Source organism: Engystomops pustulosus, chromosome 4, assembly GCF_040894005.1.
Source record: "Engystomops pustulosus chromosome 4, aEngPut4.maternal, whole genome shotgun sequence".
Classification (NCBI taxonomy): Eukaryota; Metazoa; Chordata; class Amphibia; order Anura; family Leptodactylidae; genus Engystomops; species Engystomops pustulosus.
The window spans coordinates 132,857,057-132,879,298 of record NC_092414.1 but is presented as its reverse complement, the minus strand read 5'-3'; the positions used below and the strand labels follow the sequence as shown (position 1 = coordinate 132,879,298).

Here is a 22,242-nt window from a genome sequence, read left to right as displayed (position 1 = left end):
TCCCAGCACATGTTTATGTGCCAAATCTAGCACCAGCCTACGGTGAGATTGGGGTACTACAAGTTGCTCAACCTCCTCACCCCGTATCTGGTCAACCCTGTACAACAGTTCCCCAACAATCACCATTCGGGGGTATATTTTGTCAGCCCCTGGTATTTGGAATACCCCATTTATCACTTTAACATTCTCCCGTGCTTTAAACAAGGTAGGGTCCTGTAGCTGTGCAGCCCCAAAATTTTCACGGGAAATCTCAAGGTCCGGCAGGTCGGCTACCTCCTCGTGGCCCTCGACATCACCAGCTAGGACCTCTAGGGGAGAGAATTCATCACATGGGGTCACCCCTACTGCTGGTGTGGGTACATCGGCCTCAAAGGGTTCAGGGGCCAAGGCCGGACATACCTAATGTCCATTATCTGCAACAGCACCTGAGGTGGGTCTTCATCTCCAGAGGTCCCAAAACACTGGTAAGTCTCTGCCGATAATAGCCTCATGAAACAGGGTCCCCACCACCCCCACTTCATGGGTAATAGTACCACAAGGTGTATGTAGGTTGATGACAGCAGTGGGATATTCGCGAGTGTCCCCATGTATACACAACACTCCCACTTTCCGCCCACTGTATAGTCCAGGATCAACCAAAGTTCCCCGCACCAAAGTGACCAGACTCCCTGAGTCTAGCAAGGCTTCCACTGTGTGACCCCCGATGGTGACCATACACACTTGGGGTTCTGCATCCGTGACCGACTTGGCTGCCAGAACCGGCCGGGCAAACAGTGACACTCGCCGGGTCTGGTTGCAGTCCATTGGCTCCACTGACAGTGGACAGTTGGCAGCAATATGGCCCATTTCATGGCATCGCCAGCACTGGATACGGCTATGACCTCTGTCACAAGCCTCACTGGGTTTCTGGGTATCCACGCCCCCCAATGAACCCCCTCCCAACCTGACCTGTCTCCCCTTTTCCGCAGTAGTAGTCTTGCCAGATGGTTTGGTGACCTTGTCACTGGTACTGCTTCGTGTGGGAGAGGTAAGTAGAAGATCCTCCGTAGCCCGATATCTCTCTACTAGGGACACGAGTTCCTCAGCATTTGTGGGACCGGCCTGTCCAACCCATCGCTGGAGCCGAGAGGGCAGAGAACGGGTGAACTTGTCGAGAACCACTCTCTCTACCATCTGTGCTGGGGTGCAGTCCTCTGGTTGTAGCCACTTCCGGACTAGATGGTTTAGGTCATGCATTTGGGAGGGTGGGGGTAGTTTTTCTGAGTAAGCCCACTGGTGGACCCGGCTGGAACGAACTTGAACGGTGACCCCAAGACGAGCCAGAACCTCCGCCTTTAGCTGGGGGTACTCACGGGCCTCCGTTTCACTCAGGTCGTAGTAAGCCTTCTGCGCTTCGCCCGTCAGGAACGGTGCCAGGACATCTGCCCACTGCTCAGCTGGTAACTCCTCTCGCTCAGCTACTCGCTCGAACACAGTGAGATACGCCTCCACGTCGTCGGTCACCGTCATTTTTTGTAAAGCCTTTTGTACTGCAGCCCGTGCGGAACGCTGGACAACCGGGTACCCTTGCAAACCAGTATGGGACCCCTCAGTAGTCGTCGCTTGCGGTCCTGCCATAATGCCAGAAAACTTTGCCATCATCAGCTGGAACATGGCTCGGGACTCTTCCTGCTGCTGGCGGGACCTCTCCTCCTGCAGCTGGAACATGGCTTGCTGCTGGCGGGACCTCTCCTCCTGCTGCTGGCGGGACCTCTCCTCCTGCAGCTGGAACATGGCTTGCTGCTGGCGGGACCTCTCCTCCTGCTGCTGGAACATGGCTTGCTGCTGGCGGGACCTCTCCTCCTGCTGCTGGAGCATGGCTTGCTGCAGCTGCCGAATTAGCCTGGGACTCTTCCTGCTGCTGCTGCCGATTAGCCCTGGACTCCTCTTGCAGGTATTTAATAAAGTCCTTCATCTTGGCTTTATCCTGCAATTTGCCTGCTGCTTTCACCCAGGCCATGCAATGTTGCAGGATGTAGCGAGCCTTTCAGGTGTGTGTCTTTTGAACTGCCCGCAATCCGAAGCACCATATGTGGGAGATTTGGCCCAGTAGAGACCGTGGTAGCGGGGTGCTGTGATGCAGTTCACGACAGTGACACCAAAGTACAGTCCAAAACAGGTCTCGCCTGCGTTTATTTCAGCAGGAACAAAATAAAACAGCCTTCACATTCAGGCATAAAAAACAAAATAATATCCTACCCGTCAGGGTGATAACTAAACAATGGTTCTCTGACTCACCACTTAACAAAACACTTTCGCTGTTTCAGGCACAGAGGTCAAGGCTGCGTGCTCTCCAGCCTCCTTCCAGAGAGACAACACTTTCAGCTCTGCTGAGCGGCTTTATGCGGGCTGATTGGGCTGTTCCCTTAACCTGTGTCCAAGGTGCTGGACAACACAACCTCAGCACCAGGGCCGGCTCCAGGTTTTAATGGGCCCCTGGGCGACAGAGCCCTAGTGGGCCCCTTTATGGGCCGCCCTCCAGTAGTCACACTGCCCCCCCCATCCCCGTGTACACATTCCTCCCCTCCCCCTGTATACACACTGCCCCCTCCTGTATACACATTGCCCCCCTTCCTGTATACACACTGCCCCCCTTCCTGTATACACACTGCCCCCCCTCCTGTATACACACTGCCACCCTCCTATATACACACTGCCCCCTCCTGTATACACACTGCCCCCTCCTGTATACACACTGCCCCCCTCCTATATACACACTGCCCCCTCCTGTATACACACTGCCCCCCTCCTGTATACACACTGCCCCCCTTCCTGTATACACACTGCCCCCCCTCCTGTATACACACTCCCCCCCTTCTGTATACACACTGAACCCCTCCTGTATACACACTGACTCCCTCCTGTATACACACTGCCCCCCTCCTGTATACACACTGCCCCCCTCCTGTATACACACTGACCCCCTCTTGTATACACACTGCCCCCCCTCCTGTATACACACTGCCCCCCTCCTCCTGTATACACACTGCCTCCCCTCCTGTATACACACTGCCCTCCTCCTGTATACACACTGCCCCCCCTCCTGTATACACACTGACCCCCTCCTGTATACACACTGACCCCCTCTTGTATACACACTGCCCCCCCCTCCTGTATACACACTGCCCCCCTCCTCCTGTATACACACTGCCTCCCCTCCTGTATACACACTGACCCCCTCCTGTATACACACTGACCCCCTCCTGTATACACACTGACCCTCTACTGTATACACACTGACCCCCTCCTGTATACACACTGCCCCCCCTCCTGTATACACACTGACCCCCTCCTGTATACACACTGACCCCCTCTTGTATACACACTGCCCCCCCTCCTGTATACACACTGCCCCCCTCCTCCTGTATACACACTGCCTCCCCTCCTCCTGTATACACACTGCCTCCCCTCCTGTATACACACTGCCCTCCTCCTGTATACACACTGCCTCCCCTCCTGTATACACACTGACCCCCTCCTGTATACACACTGACCCTCTACTGTATACACCCTGACCCCCTCCTGTATACACACTGACCCCCTCCTGTATACACACTGACCCCCTCCTGTATACACACTGCCCCCCTTCCTGTATACACACTTCCCCCTCGTGTATACACACTGCCCCCCTCCTATATACACACTGCCCCCTCCTGTATACACACTGCCCCCTCCTGTATACACACTGCCCCCTCCTGTATACACACTGCCCCCCTCCTGTATACACTGTCCCCCTCCTATATACACACTGCCCCCTTCTGTATACACACTGCCCCCTTCCTGTATACACACTGCCCCCCTTCCTGTATACACACTCCCCCCCTCCTGTATACACACTGAACCCCTCCTGTATACACACTGCCCCCCCTCCTCCTGTATACACACTGACCCCCTCCTGTATACACACTGACCTCCTCCTGTATACACACTGCCTCCCCTCCTGTATACACACTGACCCCCTCCTGTATACACACTGACCCCCTCCTGTATACACACTGACCCCATCCTGTATACACACTGACCCCCTCCTGTATACACACTGACCCCCTCCCTGGCCCCTGTCCTGTCTCCCCCTCACCTGATGCAGCTCTCTCCGTGTTGTTACTGCTTTCCCCGGCATGTCATGTGACCATGACATCATCAAAGGTCCTTCAGCCTTCAGCAGTGAGTGCAAATGCTGGGGAAAGCAGTGAGTGCAAATGCTCTCATCGCGATCTGTGTCCGGAGGACACAGATCGCAATGAGAGAGGAAAGGAATCTCCCGGGCAGCGGGGCAGATGTTCTGCTGACCCGGGGAGATCCGTGGGCCCCTCCAGTACACCGGGGCCCCGGCACTTGCCCAGGTTAGCCGGGTGCTGGCGCCGGGCCTGCTCAGCACTAAGGCCTTGCATAATAGCAAAACCTAGGGGAAACATACCGCCCATCCACAGTTAACCCCTTCAGTGTCTCACAATATATACTCATATATACCGTATATACTTGATTATTAGCCGACCCGAGGATAAGCCTAGGTACCTAATTTTACCACCAAAACTGGGAAAACCTACTGGTCACACCCTCCCCAGTATATAGCCATCCCCCAGTGGTATAAAGCCAGCCAGCTCCATGTATTATATAGCTAGCCCCACTGTAATATATAGCCAGCCAGCCCCCTTTAGTAAATAGCCTGCCAGACAGCCCGCTTGAGTATATAGCCTGCCAGCCAGTCCCCTTTAATATATAGCCTGCCAGCCAGCCCCCTTTAGTATATAGCCTGCCAGCCCACTTTAGTATATAGCCTGCCAGCAAGCCCAGTGTGGTATATACGGTATATAGATACCCATCTATCAATCTGTCTTTATTATTATAAATTATTTCCTAAACTTAGGAAATACTATATTTAGTATAGTAGCATTTTCTCATGAAAGGAGGAAAGACCATTTCTTTGAAATGTTATTATACCTAGTGTTCTCCTATACATTATATTTTTATTTAAGGTTTCTTTTCTAATGCCATCTACACAGAGAATATCATTAGAATAAAAATGATTAGAATATCATTAGGGGGCATATGTCCTATGAATAAGTCATCATTAGTAGAATGGTTTAAAACCGTTAAATGCATTATATTTTGTGGTAAAGTCAGATTGAGAGTATCGCTGTGTCTCCATTTAGAAACAGAATCAATGCGCACAGGGAGTGCCAAGGGCCGATGCCATCAGTAACCAGAATCCAACGTCTTGCATTTAAACAATACAACATGAGGTACACACTTTGTGTTAAAGCATTCAAATAAAATCTTGTATGTTTCAAATATTACTTGTTTTAATAAAAAAAAAATCACAGTTGGAGATGCAAACTTTTTTTAATCATTTTCAATTTGTGCATTCAATTCTCAAACGAAATGAAATACGAAGAAAATAATAAACAGAGATAAAAATTATATAGTAAAATCCATAGAACACTGATAAAGCTAAAATACTGTAAATTAAGGGAGTTGGTAAGAGAAAGACAGAGAAAAGTTAACAAAATAGAACAAAATAATTTTATTAATGAATTATAAAAGAGGGCAGGGAGGGTGACATATCACCCTGTGGGCATAGACATGTAGGAAGTAAATGCAGCTTTGAAGGACTCATAATATAGCAGTGTATTGTACAAATAAAGTTCCAAGGTGCGGCCATGTGTGGGTAGGGGGATTTCATGACACAAGTTCTGTGCTAATTTATCTACCTCCCTTTGTGTGCCACGCACGGCCTAGCCAGCCTTACTTTCGCCTACCAATCTGGGCCATCAGTTGGGCATTTGCTGCAGCTTTCGCCCTCATGTTTTTAGCCTTTGCAATATCGAATAGAATGTTCATTAGATTAGTAGGTACATCCAGTGAAAGAGTAAATTTGGTCCGGCGATCACTTTTGGCCTTGTTTTGATATACCTTGCCCTTCACCTGGGCCTGTGACAGATATCTGTAACGTGCTGCTGGAAATGTCCTTTTCTCTTTCTCTTCCTCTCCTTCCTCCTCTTCTTCTTGGGATAATAGGTTATCACTTGGTCCAAAGTCATAGCCCCTCTTGTTAAGAACCGAATTGTCTTCTAAACTTCTCCTTTTGGCTTCCTCAAGGACTTCTTTGAGACAGCTGAAAATTGACTCTGTTTTGTAAAAGTTATAGTGGAGACTTGACCGGGCCATGCACAGTATGAGCAGTAGCAGGAGTAGCCTAGTGTGTGGCATACTTCCACCATGCACCTATTGAAATGAAAAATATATGTTATATCCATATGTATTAAAAGTAGAAATATGTATTGAAATATACATTTATGCATAAAATATTAATAACCAAATGTAAAATATCATTATAACAACTTGATAGTAAATATTCTATTTCTTTGCAAAGATAAAAACCTGTGGGATTGTTTTATGGTGAAAGAAGAAAATTGGTACCTTAAGACATTAACCCCTTAAGGACGCAGGGTTTTTCCGCTCATTTCTCGCTCTCCAACTTCAAAAATCCATAACTTTTTCATTTTTATGTGTACAGACCTGTGTGAGGGCTTATTTTGTGCGAAACAAATTTTACTTTCCCATAATGTTATTTATTTTAACATGCCGTGTACTGCGAAGCTGAAAAAAAATTCCAAATGTTGAAAAATTGAAAAAAAAACGCACGTGGTCACGTTCTTGTGGGCTCAGTTTTTTCGACTTGCGCTCCAAATAACACCTCAGTTTTATTCTTTGGTTCGGTGCGATCACGGTGATACCAAATTTATATAGGTTTTATTGTGTTTTAATACATTTTCAAAAATTAAACAAATGTGTACAAAAAAGAAAAAAAAAATTTGCCATCTTCTGACGCTAATAACTTTTTCATACTTTGGTGCACGGAGATGTGTGAGGTGTCATTTTTTGCGAAATGAGCCGAAGTTTTTATTGCTACCATTCTGAGGTCTGTGCAATATTTTGATCATTTTTTATTTCATTTTTTATGTGATGTGAAAAGGTGTAAAAGTCGCATTTCGGACATTTGGGCGCCATTTCCTGCCTCGGAGGTCACTGCCGGCCGTAACCGTTTTTATATTTTGATAGATCGGGCATTTTGGAACGCGGCAATACCTAATATGTTTGTGATTTTTAATGTTTATTATGTTTTATATCAGTTCTGGGGAAAGGGGGTGATTAGAATTTTTTATATTTTATAAATTTTTTTTCTTTTTTAAACTTTTTTTTTTCTTTTTTTTCCCACTATTTCTTAGACCATCTAGGGTACATTAACCCTAGATGATCAGATCGCTCCTACCATATACTGCAATACTTCTGTATTGCAATATATGGCATTTTTGCAGCACATTCATTACAATGAGCCACTGGCTCATTGTAACAAATCTCCAGAAGCCATGTAGCCTCGTGTCAAACGAAGACCCGAGGCTACCATGGCAACCGATCGCCGCCCCCCGATGACGATCGACTTTGCCGGCGGCAATGAAGAGGTTAATACCCGCAATCAGTGCAAGCACCGACCGCGGTTATTAGCGGTGGGGGTTTTCTGCAATATGCAAAAACCCCCACCCTTGTATGAAGAGGACTCAGCCCGTGAGCCCTCTTCATACACTCCTTATACTTCTGCGCCGTAGAGCTACGGCGCAGAGTGTTAAGGGGTAAGGCAGTGTTTTATAGTTCAATTTAGATATACCTAACATTACAAAAACATTTCTATGTCTCCATCTTTAGCTTGATAGTTACAAGAAAAATAAGTAAATCTAATGGAATAGCCTGCATTTCTTGAATGGTTATTAACAAAATATATAAATAGACAAAGTCTAAACAACATAAGTACCTGCACTGTTTATGTTTTTTTAACATATTGGGAAAACCTCTACAGTGCAGACAGAAAAAGTAACCCTGATATTCAGCAATAAAAAATATTTAGCAGTAATCACCTCTACGAAATGTATTCTGGAAATGCTATTTCTTAATATTGGACCATGCTATGCTCTTGTCATTCCCTAGCATTTGACAATGTTAAAGATTCAGATCTCTACAAAACATCAGGAAATACTGGCAGACGCATGCTATACCATCCATTGTCCAGAGCGAAATTGGCTTTATTGAGCAATTTATTAGTCGAGAAATCATATTTACTATATTTCTGGAAATATGGCTATAGAAAAATTTTGTAAACATTTCATATCTTAGTTATTTTTAGCTATTGCTAATTTGTGAAGTTACCTAGCAGTCCTCTGAAAAGAGTTCAGACAATCATATATTGAACAGATGTCTCCTTCTATTAATTAACAAGAGCTTGTTGGTTATAGTTTATCTTCATTTGTAAAAGGAAATAATAATAAATAAATATAATTATAGCATTCACAATTTTTTTTGTTGACCTCATAAATTTTTTCTATTAATTAATGCACAATGGCTTTTGTAAAACGAAAATTGCAATTTTTCTACAAATATACCATTTTTTCCCAGTATCATACTCATGTCATGCCAATGCCAAGTCAGCTCGTAATCTATTATGCAGAGTTTTAAGGAACACCCTATATGTAGTCCTAATTTTATAGCTAGAAATAAGACCGGTATCAGGACCAGGATCAGGAGTGAAAGACAACCATGCACATTTTAGGTATATCACGGTCATTTCCACTGCACTGCTGATCAACAGCCCTGAAATGGCCCCTTAATGGGCATAGATATTTTTCAAATGTCAGAGTTACTTTCCAAAAAGTAAAACATAGCTTATGGTAAAAATTGTATTGTCTCCCAGTGTGTTGCACCAATGGTGTGTCAAAATAGACACACATCACATAAACCGTTATGTTTGTTGTTCCTGGTAAACAATCTGGAGTATCAAATGTACTGTTACATTTTGATACATATACATGTGGCCCAAGTAATAACAATAATATGTCAATGTTCCTGTTATAGATTGTGCATTGTATCCTGAAGATCCAGGTTGCCCCTAAACCTCAAGTAAGCTTTGACAATACCTAGCCACAGATTGATTGTTAGCAGTTCTGGAGATCTATATAGCTATACCTTTGTGTGTGTAGTAAAAAGCAGCAGGACTGCGAAAATTGATTTATATCCTAAGATTTTAGAATATGGTGTATTATTACCGAACACAACACACTGCCTTCCCCTGCTATGAGTCACTGCTGTTGCATGCTTCTTTTCATTTCACAATACGTTAATTAAGTTTTCAAGAAGAATGCGTTACATGTCCCGTGGCATTGTCTTACACACCAGTATACCACAATGCACCAAGCCCCTCTACAATCCTGGATTATAAATAATTTTTTGGTTACACAGCTCCCTACCTGCTACCTAAGACTTTCTTACACCTCCCCTTTAGATTTTATGGTAATGTTTTTCATTTATAAATATATATACGTCTATCTATTTGTATGTTTATGTTTGTTGTGATGACTTTTGATGGCAAAATAGTTTAAACAATATTATTCATATAGCAGAACAATGTACACTGACCCACATTTATCAAAACTGGCGCACAGATTTTATTACTCTGGCGCCCCCGAAACTGGAAGTGAGCACCATGTTTTTTGGTGCACTTTGTTCATGCTGCAGAATTCTGGTGCAGACAGAAACATCAGTAATAAATGTGGCACAAACTCTGACTAAGCACTAACATGCCCCTTTAGTTGCACATTTTTTCTGTCTTGCCGGACACAGTGCAGCCGCGACACAAAACTAGCGCAGGCACTTTATAAATACATTTGTAAGCAGTTTACACATTATTTTCAGTGCAAAGTCACACAGAAAACTGGTACAAACACTTTAATAAATGTGTTCCAATATCTCAATAAATGTGAATAAAACAAAGACAAGAAATATCTTCAGGAAGGAATCGTGGGTTGTGCAATAGATTTAATAAATGAGAGTGAGTAAGTTAGTCTTCTAGAAAATTTTATAGAGTCCTTAATTTGGAAGATATTTAATTAAAGATAAAGACCCACAATTATCAAACTGGCTGCTCCAGCTTTCTGTTGCGCAGACTGCTTGCACATGTATTTATGAAGCTTTTGTGTCAGCTTTGTGTCACAGCTGCACTGTCTCCGCTGCAACACAAAACTGTCACCATTAGGGACCTTCTGGTATGGATTTGCAATGGTCAGCCACATTTATTTTGGAAGTTCCGACATGATTGTGGCTCACGCCCATTAAACTGAGTACACAAGAGAAAATGTGGTGCATAATCAGCGTGTGCAGGGTGTGTCAGATTATTGAAGACCATGCACCGGTCTTTAATAAACTGCTGCATTCAGCACAATAGTGAGGCAAACTGCACATACTGGGGCACATTTACTTACCTGGTCCAGTCGCGATCCTGTGGAGCATTGTCTGACGAGGATTCGTGTCTGCCGGCATTCACTAAGGTTGTGCGCCCGATATTCACCAGGTGTTTGGCCGCTGCGCCGAGGTCCGCTGGAGTTCACCTTCTTCTTCCGGGTCCATGTAAGTGCTGATCTTGCAAAACAATTCTTTTTTCAAGTTACACGGTTTGTCCGAATCCGTCAGGTTGACCGACGGCCAAGCCCCCGATTTCTGTCGTGGTGCAGATGTGCCACAATCCGATCGCATGCGCCTGGGGCAATTCAGCGCAAAATGGCGCAAATCGGAAATATTTGGGAAAACCTGACGGTATTCCGACCGCAGGACCCTTAGTAAATGTGCTTCACTATTGTTAAATGTCAATGTTTTATTAATGGACTGATAGATTAGGTTATAAACCAGTGGTGGCGAACCTATGGCACGAGTGCCAGAGGTAGCACTCAGAGCCCTTTCTGTGGGCACTCAGGCCATTGTCCCAATTTAACCATACAGGACCAAATCCCCCAAATCTTCCTGCAGTCCCAAGCAACTTAAAAGAAACTGCTCTCAGAGCTATTTTAAAGCAACATTTCATTGGCTGTTTGAAATGCGGGAAAAGTGAGAAGGTCAGTGGACAGAACTGCATTGTCTTTGGAGGTCCTCCTGCTTGACCCACTATTCTTCCTGGAGAGAAGCTACAGCGATGGTCTGAATTTGCCCACCTTCTTTCAACTCTATTGGTGGCCTCAGGAGAGCCAATACAATTGAATGTTGTTGAAGAACAGGTAGCAATAAGTTACTGCTTGAAATGCCATGTTGGCACTTCATGGTAAATAAGTGGATTTTGGTTGTGGTTTGGGCACTCAGTCTCTAAAAGATTCGCCATCAATGGTATAAACAGTAAGAATGAACAATAAGGTGGGATATCTCTTGAAAGATTCCCATCAGTTATAATCTGTACTATTAGAATAAATCTAAACATTTCATATCTCCTATCAAATCTGATAAGAGGCAATTTTTACATCCAAAATTATTTAAGAATTATAACACAATTGATTCTGAAAATAAACTATAATTTGTCCATAAACTATGCATAGTTTCCCCAGGATCTTAAGGGATCTGTTGAATGAAATAAATGATAAAGGTTTATGATTTTTTTCTGCCTGACAAGATTGCCTGAAATCAGTCTGCATTTCCATTTGTGCCAAAGGCTCTATCATATATAGAAAACACTTCTCTCTACTTTTCTAGTCCTAAAGCACTTTTACATGCTCTATTCTGATCAGTACCTAAAGATGTCTTCCTCTAGAATCATCAATGTTGTTATCATTACAATAAAGACTAAATACGTTTTTGAAGGCAGGTTATAACTAAATTCATAATAAAACTGGCCACCACATCCATTATTTTTTAATAAAACTGTTGGCGAGTATTTTGTTTTCTTACAGTGTTACATGTTGCTGGCTATCATAATATATACAATTATTAGATTAGATGCAAGACAAGTGCTCACTGATTCCGATAGCTCCTGATCTGCCCTGGCTTCTGATGCTGGCTGTATGTGCTGGCATCAGGACCTAGGGTGGTGCAATGAGTGAGAAGGGACCTGTGCACTGAGAACATTTCAGCTGTTCTGCACTCACCACTCAGCTCCTCTCGTGCTCCAGGCGCTACACTTTCCTGGGTTCAAAGCAGTGGCGTAACTACCGGCGTAGCAGCCGTAGCGGTTGCTACGGGGCCCGTGAGCTTCAGGGGCCCGGGCAGTGGCACAATCACAATGTCTCCAGACTGCGCTGCATTTCCATACCCGGTCTGAACACCGCCCGGGCCCTGCTATACGGCGCATTAAGGTAAAGATCAATCCCATGGCCCGCCCCCTCTTTATCCCGCCCGCCCCAGAGTTTCTGACCCATCGGGCCCTGCCCCACTGCTACTGCGGCCGCCCACTACGCTGCTCCCACGGCTGCCAGGCCGGTACGGCCTGACCGTTCGCAACGCTGTTTCCGCGGGTGCCCGGTCCTCCACAATGCTTCCGCGGCTGCCCGGCCGGCACGATGCTCTCGCGGCTGCCCAGCCGGCACACTGGTCCGGGAGCTGCCCACCGGTCCTCCACACTGCTTCCGCGGCTGCCTGGCCGCCACGATGGTACCCTTGTCCCGCGCCCTCCACACTGCTCCCGCAGCTGCCCATCCGCCCTCTACATTGCTCCTGTGGCTGCCTGCCCTGCATAATGTACTCATGGCCACGCGGCCGGTAGCCTGGTCCTAAGGCCACGCGGCCGGCACACTGCTCCCGCAGTGTGCCACCCACCCTCCACACTGCTGCCCGGCTGGCATGATACTCTCACGGCTGCCCGGCCGGCACACTTCTCCTGCAGCCGTCCGGCCGGCACACTGGTCCGGGAGCTGTCCGCCGGCACTCAATGCTGTTCCCGCGGCTCACCGCCCTCAATGCTGCTCCCGCGGCCGCCCATCCTGGCACCCTGATCCCGCGGCCGCCCTTCCTCCACACTGCTTCCTCGGCCGCCATGTTGCTGCCGTGGCTGCCCGGCCGGCTCACTTCCTAGGCTGGCAGGATGCCTAACCGACCCACCCCACTACACATCAGCCGGTCTGCAAGAAATGTAAGTCCCTAAATATGTGTGTATAGTTAATGATTGTATGCTATATATGTGTATGTGTGTGTATATGCTGTGTGTGTACGCGGTGTGCGTGTGGGTATGCTGTGTGTGTCTATGGTGTGTGTATATGCTGTGTGTGTGTGTATGCTGTGTGTGTGTATATGCTGTGTGTGTGTATATGCTGTGTGTGTGTATATGCTGGGTGTGTGTGTATATGGTGAGTGTATGCTGTGTGTGTATGTGTGTGTGCGCTGTGTGTGTGTGTATATGGTGTGTGTGTGTGTGTGTGTGTGTATATGGTGTGTGTGTGTGTGTATATGGTGTGTGTGTGTGTGTATATGGTGTGTGTGTGTGTATATATGCTGTGTGTGTGTGTGTATATGCTGTGTGTGTGTGTATATGGTGTGTGTGTGTGTGTATATGGTGTGTGTGTGTGTATATGGTGTGTGTGTGTGTGTGTGTGTATATGGTGTGTGTGTGTATATGCTGTGTGTGTGTATATAGTGTGTGTGTGTGTGTATATGATGTGTGTGTGTGTATATGGTGTGTGTGTGTGTATATGGTGTGTGTATATGGTGTGTGTATATGGTGTGTGTGTGTATATGCTGTGTGTGTGTATATGCTGTGTGTGTATATGCTGTGTGTGTGTATATGCTGCATATACTGAATGTGTGATTATATGCTGTATGTATATGCATTTTGTGTGTGTATATACTGTATATATACACAGTATGTGTGTATATAAACAGTATGCATGCAACTTTGATGCATATATACTGTATGTATGTACAGGGAGTTTGTATATACTGTATGTATTAGTGTATAAATGTATATATGAGTATATAAATGTGTGCATATGAGTGTATACGTATGTTTGTGTGGACGAGTGTATAAAAGTGAGTGTAGAATGTTATGTTGTGTATTTAAGTGTGTAAATGTTAGTGATTGTATAAACGTGTGTGTATGTATGAATATTTTTAAGGGGGGCCCAATGCAAAAATCTGCTATGGGGCCCTGCTTCTCCTAGTTACGCCACTGGTTCAAAGGCTGACACATACAGCCAGAGGTCTTCAGTATTATTGCCTGCTGCAGGGTCTCTAGAGTATTAGTTCCTGCTCTGAGGGTTTCTAGTATTTATGCCTGCTCTGAGGGGTCTCAAGTATTAGTGCCTGCTCTGGGAGCAGGAGAAGAGCCGAGTGGTGAGCGCAGAACAACTGAAATGTTCTCACTGCTCATTTCCCTTCTCACTCTGGGGACTCTCCAGCATTATGTGCCTTCTCTGGGGTTCTCCAGTATTAGAGCCTGCTCTGGAGGGTCTCCTGTATTAGTGCATGCTCTGAGGATCTCCTGTATCAGTGTCTTCTCTGGGGGTCTAAAGTATGAATGCCTGGTCTGGGAGCGTTAAGGCACTTTTCCTAGTTAATCAGGGAAAAATATCATTATGCTAATGAGGCTCCAGCACTCCTGTGACCATCACACATGGTGCTCAGTGCTCAACCTTTAGCTTAATTATGTACGCCTCCAGCCTGAATTAGATAAAACTGCCTGCTCTTCCATTCCCCTTCCCAAGAGCTGGTGACATCACCAAGATTTCAATGCTGACACTTCACAGCACACTACCCATGACTTATGCACAAGCACTAGAGTTCCTGAGAGCTCAGTGACGTCACCAGCTCTCAGGATGGGGAATAGGAGGGTGGGCAGTGCTGTCTCATTCACACTGGAGACGTGAAAAATTAGGCTAATGGTAGAACGCCGGACGCTCTGCATGATGGTCACAGGAGTGCCAAAACCCCATTAGCATCATTTTAATTTGTTTTCAAAATAATATTTTCCCAGACTAACCAAAATATGTACCTGAATCCATATAACTACCGCAATCTAACATTATGTTTAAAATCTAACCAAATAGTAGATTTCCGCTAAAGTATTATATTATTCATTCATTTCATTTAGTGGTATTCCCAGCTTGGGCATTTATGATATGCCACTGAAATGCATGGGGCAAACTCTCCATTTGGCTGGGCTGTGGAAAATTATAGTTTGTTTATTACTGTAGGTTAAAGGGCACAGATAATTAAAGAGCTAAAATGATGTCAGTGTTTGGTTTTACTCCTTTTCGGCTTGGTCCAGTGCGATCACCTGATGCTGAAAGTCAGTCTCATAGGAATGAATGGAAACTGTGGCTTCCGGTCCACCCCTAACATGTGACATCATACACATTTCTTCTAGTTATGAATTGGGAGCTTCAATTGGTGCTAAACTTAATTTAAAGGACAACTGAATCCCCCAGCCACAGGGGAATCGGTCAGTGATTCGTAATGTTTTTAGGGTTCCAAGTGTCTTAACAATACTTACAATAATTATTTTTTGTTAAAGAAGTTTGGAGCATGATGAATCTTAATCGGAGTTAAAGTTTCTGTAGGAGTTAAGCAGATACCAGCGGCGGTGAAATATTTTTGCCTCTTGTTTGTGGGTTAAGACAGCTATCCACAGCAATCAACCATTATCATAGTGTATGCCTGGACTTCAGAAATTCTTCAGTCATTGGAGGAAATTTATCATATGCCGCAGCTTGTGAGATGGCGTATAATAAAGTCTCCATCTCACCGGTGCAGCTCTGACCCCCAGATATGTCCAACGGATGGCTCTGCCTGGCGTATAATAGTGCCACAGCCTGCAAACTTTCTCTCACAGTTTTCATGCTATAGCCAGTGTGGAGATGTGGGGTAAGGGCATGTCCCGACCTACTCCACCAGTGCCACCGCCCCTTCATGCCAACTTGAAGCCATTGAGCCCCAGTGCAAAATGTGTGCCCCCTGTTAAAGGGGAAAATGATCGCATTTACTGGAGGTTGACTAGTAATTGCAATTATTTCAGGCCTGAAACCTGCCATACAATGCCAGATAAATCTCCCCCATTGACTTTGTAGAATCTAAAAAATCTCATCTTCTCTTATTAGCATACCATGTCTAATGTATACTTAAATCTAACTTACTGTTAGCAGAAAGCGATACACAATTTTTGTTTATAACTATATGTATTATTCTTTTACAGCTATAAATCTGCAGGTCTGTATTAAGTTCTAATTAGCTGCAGGTGATAGCACTGTTTATATATTTCTTTCACACATTATTTGAAATTGAACATATGCTATTATTATGAGGAAATAATTCACACCACAAAAGAGTTATTCAAGTAAATATCTTCATTAAAAAGGCAACACAAAAGAAGCGTGGAAGATATTATTTAGAAGTAGTGCAAAGGTAAATCAAACTGTTTTAAAAGGGACCACAATATGATACAGATTCATGCAGGGACCACACAAAACTCCGCACAACTTGGTGAAGGATTTCTGTGTGGAATTATTTTGGACATTGGAGTTGCATTTATGATGAAATCCTTAACGCTTATCATTTTACACATGGAAACAAAGGGTCAGATTTATCAGAAGTGTTTGAGGACAAACCTGTTCTAGTTGCTCATGGCAACAAATCAGAGCTCAATTTTAGGGGTGCACTGGCCCTTTAAATTTCCCGAAGATGCCGCGCGCGCGCCCTAGGAGGCGGGGACGCGTGTGGCCGGAACCTGGCAGCGATTCCGGTGCGGGGAGAGGTGAGTCGCGCTGGCACCGTGCCTGCGAACCTTGGGATATGGGTCGCGGGACCACCCGTGACAGTACCCCCCCCCCCTTCGGCCTCCCCCTCTTCTTGGGTTGTAAAAATCTCTGTAGCAGATCATGGTCCAGGATGTTTTCTTCAGGCTCCCAAGATCTCTCCTCAGGCCAGAACCCCTTCCAGTCAACCAAGAAGAACCGCTTACCCTTTACGGTCTTCATGTCGAGGATCTCCTTTACCTCATAAATATCTGAGGAGTCAGCCACCAGAGCAGGAGGAGGTACTTGCCGGGAGAAGCGGTTCAGAATAACAAGCTTGAGTAGAGAGACATGGAAGTAGTTCGGGATGCGCATGGTGGAAGGAAGGCGCAGCTTGTAAGACACCGGATTTATGCAAGATATAACCTTGAAAGGACCTAAGAACCGTGGACCAAGCTTGTATCCAGGAATCTTTAACCGGATGTATCTAGCTGACAACCAGACCTTGTCCCCAGGAGAAAAAACAGGAGGTGGCCTGCGTTTCTTATCCGCTTGGAGCTTGGTACGGGCGGAAGCCTTCTTCAACGAAAGGCGAGTTTGTTCCCAAATGGTCTTAAGGTCTCGTACCAACTCGGACACAGGCAGAGGGAGAGGAGGACGTGGATGTTGTCCATAAACAATGAAGAAGGGAGTAGAACCAGAAGCTTCAGAGTCCAGGGAGTTGTATGAGCAGCCAAGGGTTTGATTGACTCTCTCTACCTGTCCATTCGACTGAGGATGATATGCTGACGAGAAGTCCAATTTCCCCTCGAGATGGTTACACAGGGATCGCCAGAAACGGGAGACAAACTGGACCCCACGGTCCGAAACAATGTGCAATGGGAGTCCATGCAGCCCAAAGATGTGGGAGAAGAACAGGCTGGCAAGACGCGGAGCAGATGGCAAACCTGGCAAGGAGACAAAATGGGACATTTTCGAGAACCGGTCGGTTACCACCCAGATGACAGTATTCTCCGAGGATGATGGCAGGTCAGTGACGAAGTCCATGGCCACATAAGTCCACGGGCGGCTGGGTATCGGCAACGGCATCAAGAGAACGGCAGGTTTGAGGCGTGATGACTTGTTTTGGGCACAGGAGATGCAGGAACCCACAAAATCCCGCACATCTTTGGCCAGGTCTGGCCACCAATAATAATGGGAAATAAGGGCTATGGAACACTGCATATGTTCACGAGAGCAATGTCCCCACATCAGGATCCTCTTACGAAGGGCAGGTTTGACGTACGTCTTGCCTGGTGGAAGCTGCCTAAGGTCCATTGGAGCTGCAAGGACCAGACGTTCCGGAGGCACAATATGACTGGGAACAGGGTCTTCTCCAACCAAATCCGAAGCACGGGAGAGAGCATCAGCCTTAACGTTCTTCTCCGCAGGACGGAAATGGATTAAGAAATCAAATCGGGAGAAGAAAAGAGACCAATGGGCTTGACGAGGATTCAGTCGCTGAGTGGTCTGGAGGTACAGGAGGTTCTTGTGGTCAGTATAAATGTGAAATGGGTGACGAGCCCCCTCCAGGAGATAGCGCCACTCCTCCAAAGCCAGCTTTATGGCCAACAGTTCCAATGGAATAATTCTTCTCGGCAGGAGAGATTGTCTTCGAGAAGAACCCGCAGGTGAAGGTACGACCCTTGGGCCCCTTCTGGGTAAGAACTGTTCCAGCACCAACGGATGAAGCATCCACCTCCAACTGAAAAGGCTTCTCCAAATCTGGTCTTGTAAGTACTGGCGCAGAGGCAAAGGCAGATTTTAACTTAGTAAAGGCTTCCTCAGCAGCTGGAGACCATTGTCTAGGATTGGCATTCTTCTTAGTCAATGCCACAATAGGAGCCACAAGTAAAGAGAAGTATGGAATAAACTGTCTATAGTAATTGGCAAAGCGCAGGAATCTCTGAACAGCACGCAGTCCCACTGGGCAAGGCCACTGAAGTACGGCTGCCAATTTAGAAGGATCCATCTGGAGTCCCTGGCCAGAAATGACGTATCCCAAAAAATGGAAGACTGCTCTGGTGGAATTGACACTTCTCGAGTTTGCCGTATAAATGATTAGTTCTTAAGCGTCTGAGAACCTGCCGGACGTGGTTTTGGTGAGAGTGAAGATCTGAAGAATACACCAAAATGTCGTCCAAGTAGACTATGACACAGGAGTAGAGCAGGTCTCTAAAAATATCATTAACAAACTCCTGGAATACCGCTGGAGCATTGCAGAGACCAAAGGGCATTACCAAATACTCAAAATGCCCGTCACGAGTATTGAAAGCTGTCTTCCACTCATCGCCCTCCCGAATTCGGATGAGATTATATGCTCCTCGCAGATCCAGCTTGGTAAACACTTTGGCACCTCGTAGACGGTCAAAGAGTTCGGTGATGAGAGGCAAAGGATAGCGGTTCTTCACCGTAACCTTGTTGAGACCGTGATAGTCTATGCAGGGTCGGAGGGAACCATCCTTTTTAGAGACAAAGAAAAATCCAGCTCCAGCGGGGGAGGAAGACTTGCGGATGAACCCCTTTTGCAGATTTTCCTTTATGTAAGCAGACATGGCTTCAGTCTAGGGTGCGGATAACGGATAAACCCGACCTCGTGGAGGAGACGTACCCGGCAGCAAATCAATGGGACAGTCATGGGGGCGATGTGGAGGCAGGACCTCTGCTTGCTTCTCAGAGAAAACGTCGGTAAAGTCTCGGTAGCAAACCGGAAGGTCCTTTATAGACTTGGCAACCACGGAAGTTAGCTTGAGAGGCACAGGGTGAGGAGCATCCAAGCAACGAGAATGGCAGTCAGGACACCAACGTAGAACCTCCCCCGTCCTCCAATCAAGGACTGGTGAATGGAACTTCAACCACGGAAGACCTAGCAGGAGGGGCGAGGTTGAGCGTGGCAGAACCAGGAAGGACAGAGTCTCCTTATGCAGAGCACCGACTTGCATGGTTATCGGCTCCGTGCGGTACCGTACTGGGTCCGAGAGAATTTGTCCACTAACCGAAGAAATAACGAGTGGTTTGTCAAGAAGAATCACTGGAATGTGGTACCGGGAAACCAATGCAGCATCCATGAAATTCCCAGCGGAGCCGGAGTCCAGGAAGGCAGATACTTGGGTTTGATTGCCGGAACCAACGCTGAGCAGCACCGGAATCAACAGGCATGGAGAAGTACTGTTCACACCTAGGGACGCTTCTCCCAAGAACCCTAGGTGCTGGCGTTTCCCAGGCGTTGGGGTCGGATAGGACAAGATGCAAGGAAATGCTCAGGACTACCGCAATAGAGGCAAAGGTTTCCTTGGCGTCTTCTGATACGCTCCTGAGGAGACAGTTTGGCTCTATCCACCTCCATAGACTCCTCTGCAGGTGGTACGACTGGAGACTGGAACGGTCTTTGGAAGACAGGAGCTAGTCGAAGAAGGCGTCGTTGTCGGACTGGAGTCTGCTCGAAACGTGACTCTTTGGCACGCTCCCTGAAGCTCACATCAATCCGGGTGGCTAGGGAGATGAGCCCACTCAGAGAAGATGGTAGATCACGAGAAGCCAGAGCGTCCTTAACCTGAGAGGATAGACCTTTCTTAAAAGCTGCAGACAAGGCCGTGTCGTTCCAGGAAAGTTCTGACGCTAAGGTACGGAACTGGACAGCATACTCTCCCACGGAGCAATTCCACTGACGAAAATTCAATAAAGCTGACTCTGCGGAGGAGGCCCGAGCCGGTTCTTCAAATACTGACCGGAATTCAGACAAAAAGGCTGCAAGAGAAGCCGTAACTGGGTCGTTCCTATCCCAAAGGGGAGTAGCCCAGGCCAAGGCTTTCCCCGAGAGAAGGCTGACTATAAATGCCACCTTGGATCGCTCTGTGATGAATTGGGTCGGCATAAGTTCTATGTGCAGGGAGCACTGAGTAATAAAACTCCGGCACATCTTGGGATCGCCGTCGTACTTGCTAGGCATAGACAACTGCATTTTAGGTTCAAGAGCAGGCAGACTAGTCGGAGCAGTAGGGGTCGCAAGAGCAGCCTCAGGTACCTGTTGCTGGTTAGCTAACAGTTGCTGAAGCATGGCGGTGACTTGCTCCAGTTGATCTCGCTGAGCAGCAATCTGCCGAGACTGGTGGATCACAATAGTGGCAAGATCTGGCTTGCTGGGAGACGGAACCTCGGCGGGATCCATGGCCGGATCTTACTGTCAGGCTTGCAGGTGTGGATCCTCTGGACCACTGCAGACGATGACACAAGCCACTACCTTGGACCGGAGTCTAAGTGGTACCCGGCTTTCACCAGAGCCCGCCGCAAGGCGGGTTAGACAAACTGTGGCATGGTACCACCAGGTCGTTTCTCAGGCGTGACTTGTCTGCAGTGGCGGCCAAGGTAGAAGTACAGAGATAGCTGACAATATCGTGGTAGAAGTCCAGGCACAAGGTCAGGGCAGGCGGCAGAGGTGCAACGTCAGAATCCGGTCCAGAGTCAGCAACAGGAGATCCAAGCAGAAGGGTACGGGAACACAGCCCACATGACAGCAGCACGGAGGAACACTGGTACACGGGAACACGGAGGAGGTCAGGTAACACTGGAACACGGAGGAAGTCAGGTAACACTGGAACACGGAGGAAGTCAGGTAACACTGGAACACGGAGGAAGTCAGGTACACAGGAGACACAGGAACGCAGAAGACACAGGAACGCAGAAGACACAGGAAAGCAGGAATCGCAGGCAAATAGCAGAATAGCTTTCTCTCAGGCTGTGAAGCACAAAGATCCGGCAAGAGTGTGAGGAAGGTGCAGGGTTTTTAAAGGGGAAGTGATCAGCCAGTGCACCAATTAGCCGTGCACTGGCCCTTTAAATTTCCTGAAGATGCCGCGCGCGTGCCCTAGGAGGCGCGCGCCTAGGAGGTGAGTCGCGCCGGCACCGCGCCTGCGAGCCTCGGGGAGCACGGGTGAGCCCGCGACCCGCGATATGGGTCGCGGGACCACCTGTGACATCAGTTCTAAAGTGTCATGGTGTACTGGTTCCATTTTATTCACTGGGGTAGGGAAAATGCTAGTGCAACATCAATAGGCTTGAAGGCTGAATCTGTCAAAAGGAACTGAAAATTTTCAGCAAGTCATATAGGCTACAACAGCACAATCCGATCCGTCCATATGTTCTATGAAAAGTTGTGTGTCTTCTGCATTTTGCAGCAGCAGAATTGCATGAAAGTTGTTTGTTTTGAAATGCTGCATAATGTTGGACATAATACAGTACATATTTGTATGCAGTTTCTGTTTCCTTATTTTCTGTTTCAGGTATAGGTAACCTTGTTGTATTAATTCATGCACCAACAAAGACATTGGCAGATGTAGTACAATACAAGTCTGATTTAAAACCATCACAAAGCCATTGTTATTTATCATTGACTAACACATGTACTGCAAAAGCTCATGTCCAGTCCTAACATACAAAGATCCTGATTCTCAAATGTATGTATTTACCTTAACAAACCTTTCCAAAGTAAGTTGTCTTCCTATCTTAATACCAATGTCTCCTAATGAGCAGTTCTGGGATTATATACAAAATGTATTACATCAATATTAATATCATGGTATAAGAAAACATATTAGACTGAATTCAAAGAAAGATGTTACCAAGATTAACTTAATTAAACTAT

The 22,242-nt window shown here is 46.4% G+C and overlaps 1 protein-coding gene across 1 annotated transcript in view; it reads right to left on the bottom strand.

The window, feature by feature from the left end:
• Window positions 1-5,416: 5,416 nt before the first annotated feature.
• Window positions 5,417-22,242, bottom strand: part of UCN3 (urocortin 3) — a 38,434-nt gene continuing 21,608 nt past the window's right edge. Inside the window, exon 3 of the mRNA XM_072144516.1 lies at window positions 5,417-6,264. Coding sequence (XP_072000617.1) covers window positions 5,785-6,249 — 465 coding nt within the window. The 5' untranslated portion in view covers window positions 6,250-6,264 and the 3' untranslated portion in view covers window positions 5,417-5,784. The remainder of the gene's footprint in view (window positions 6,265-22,242) is intronic.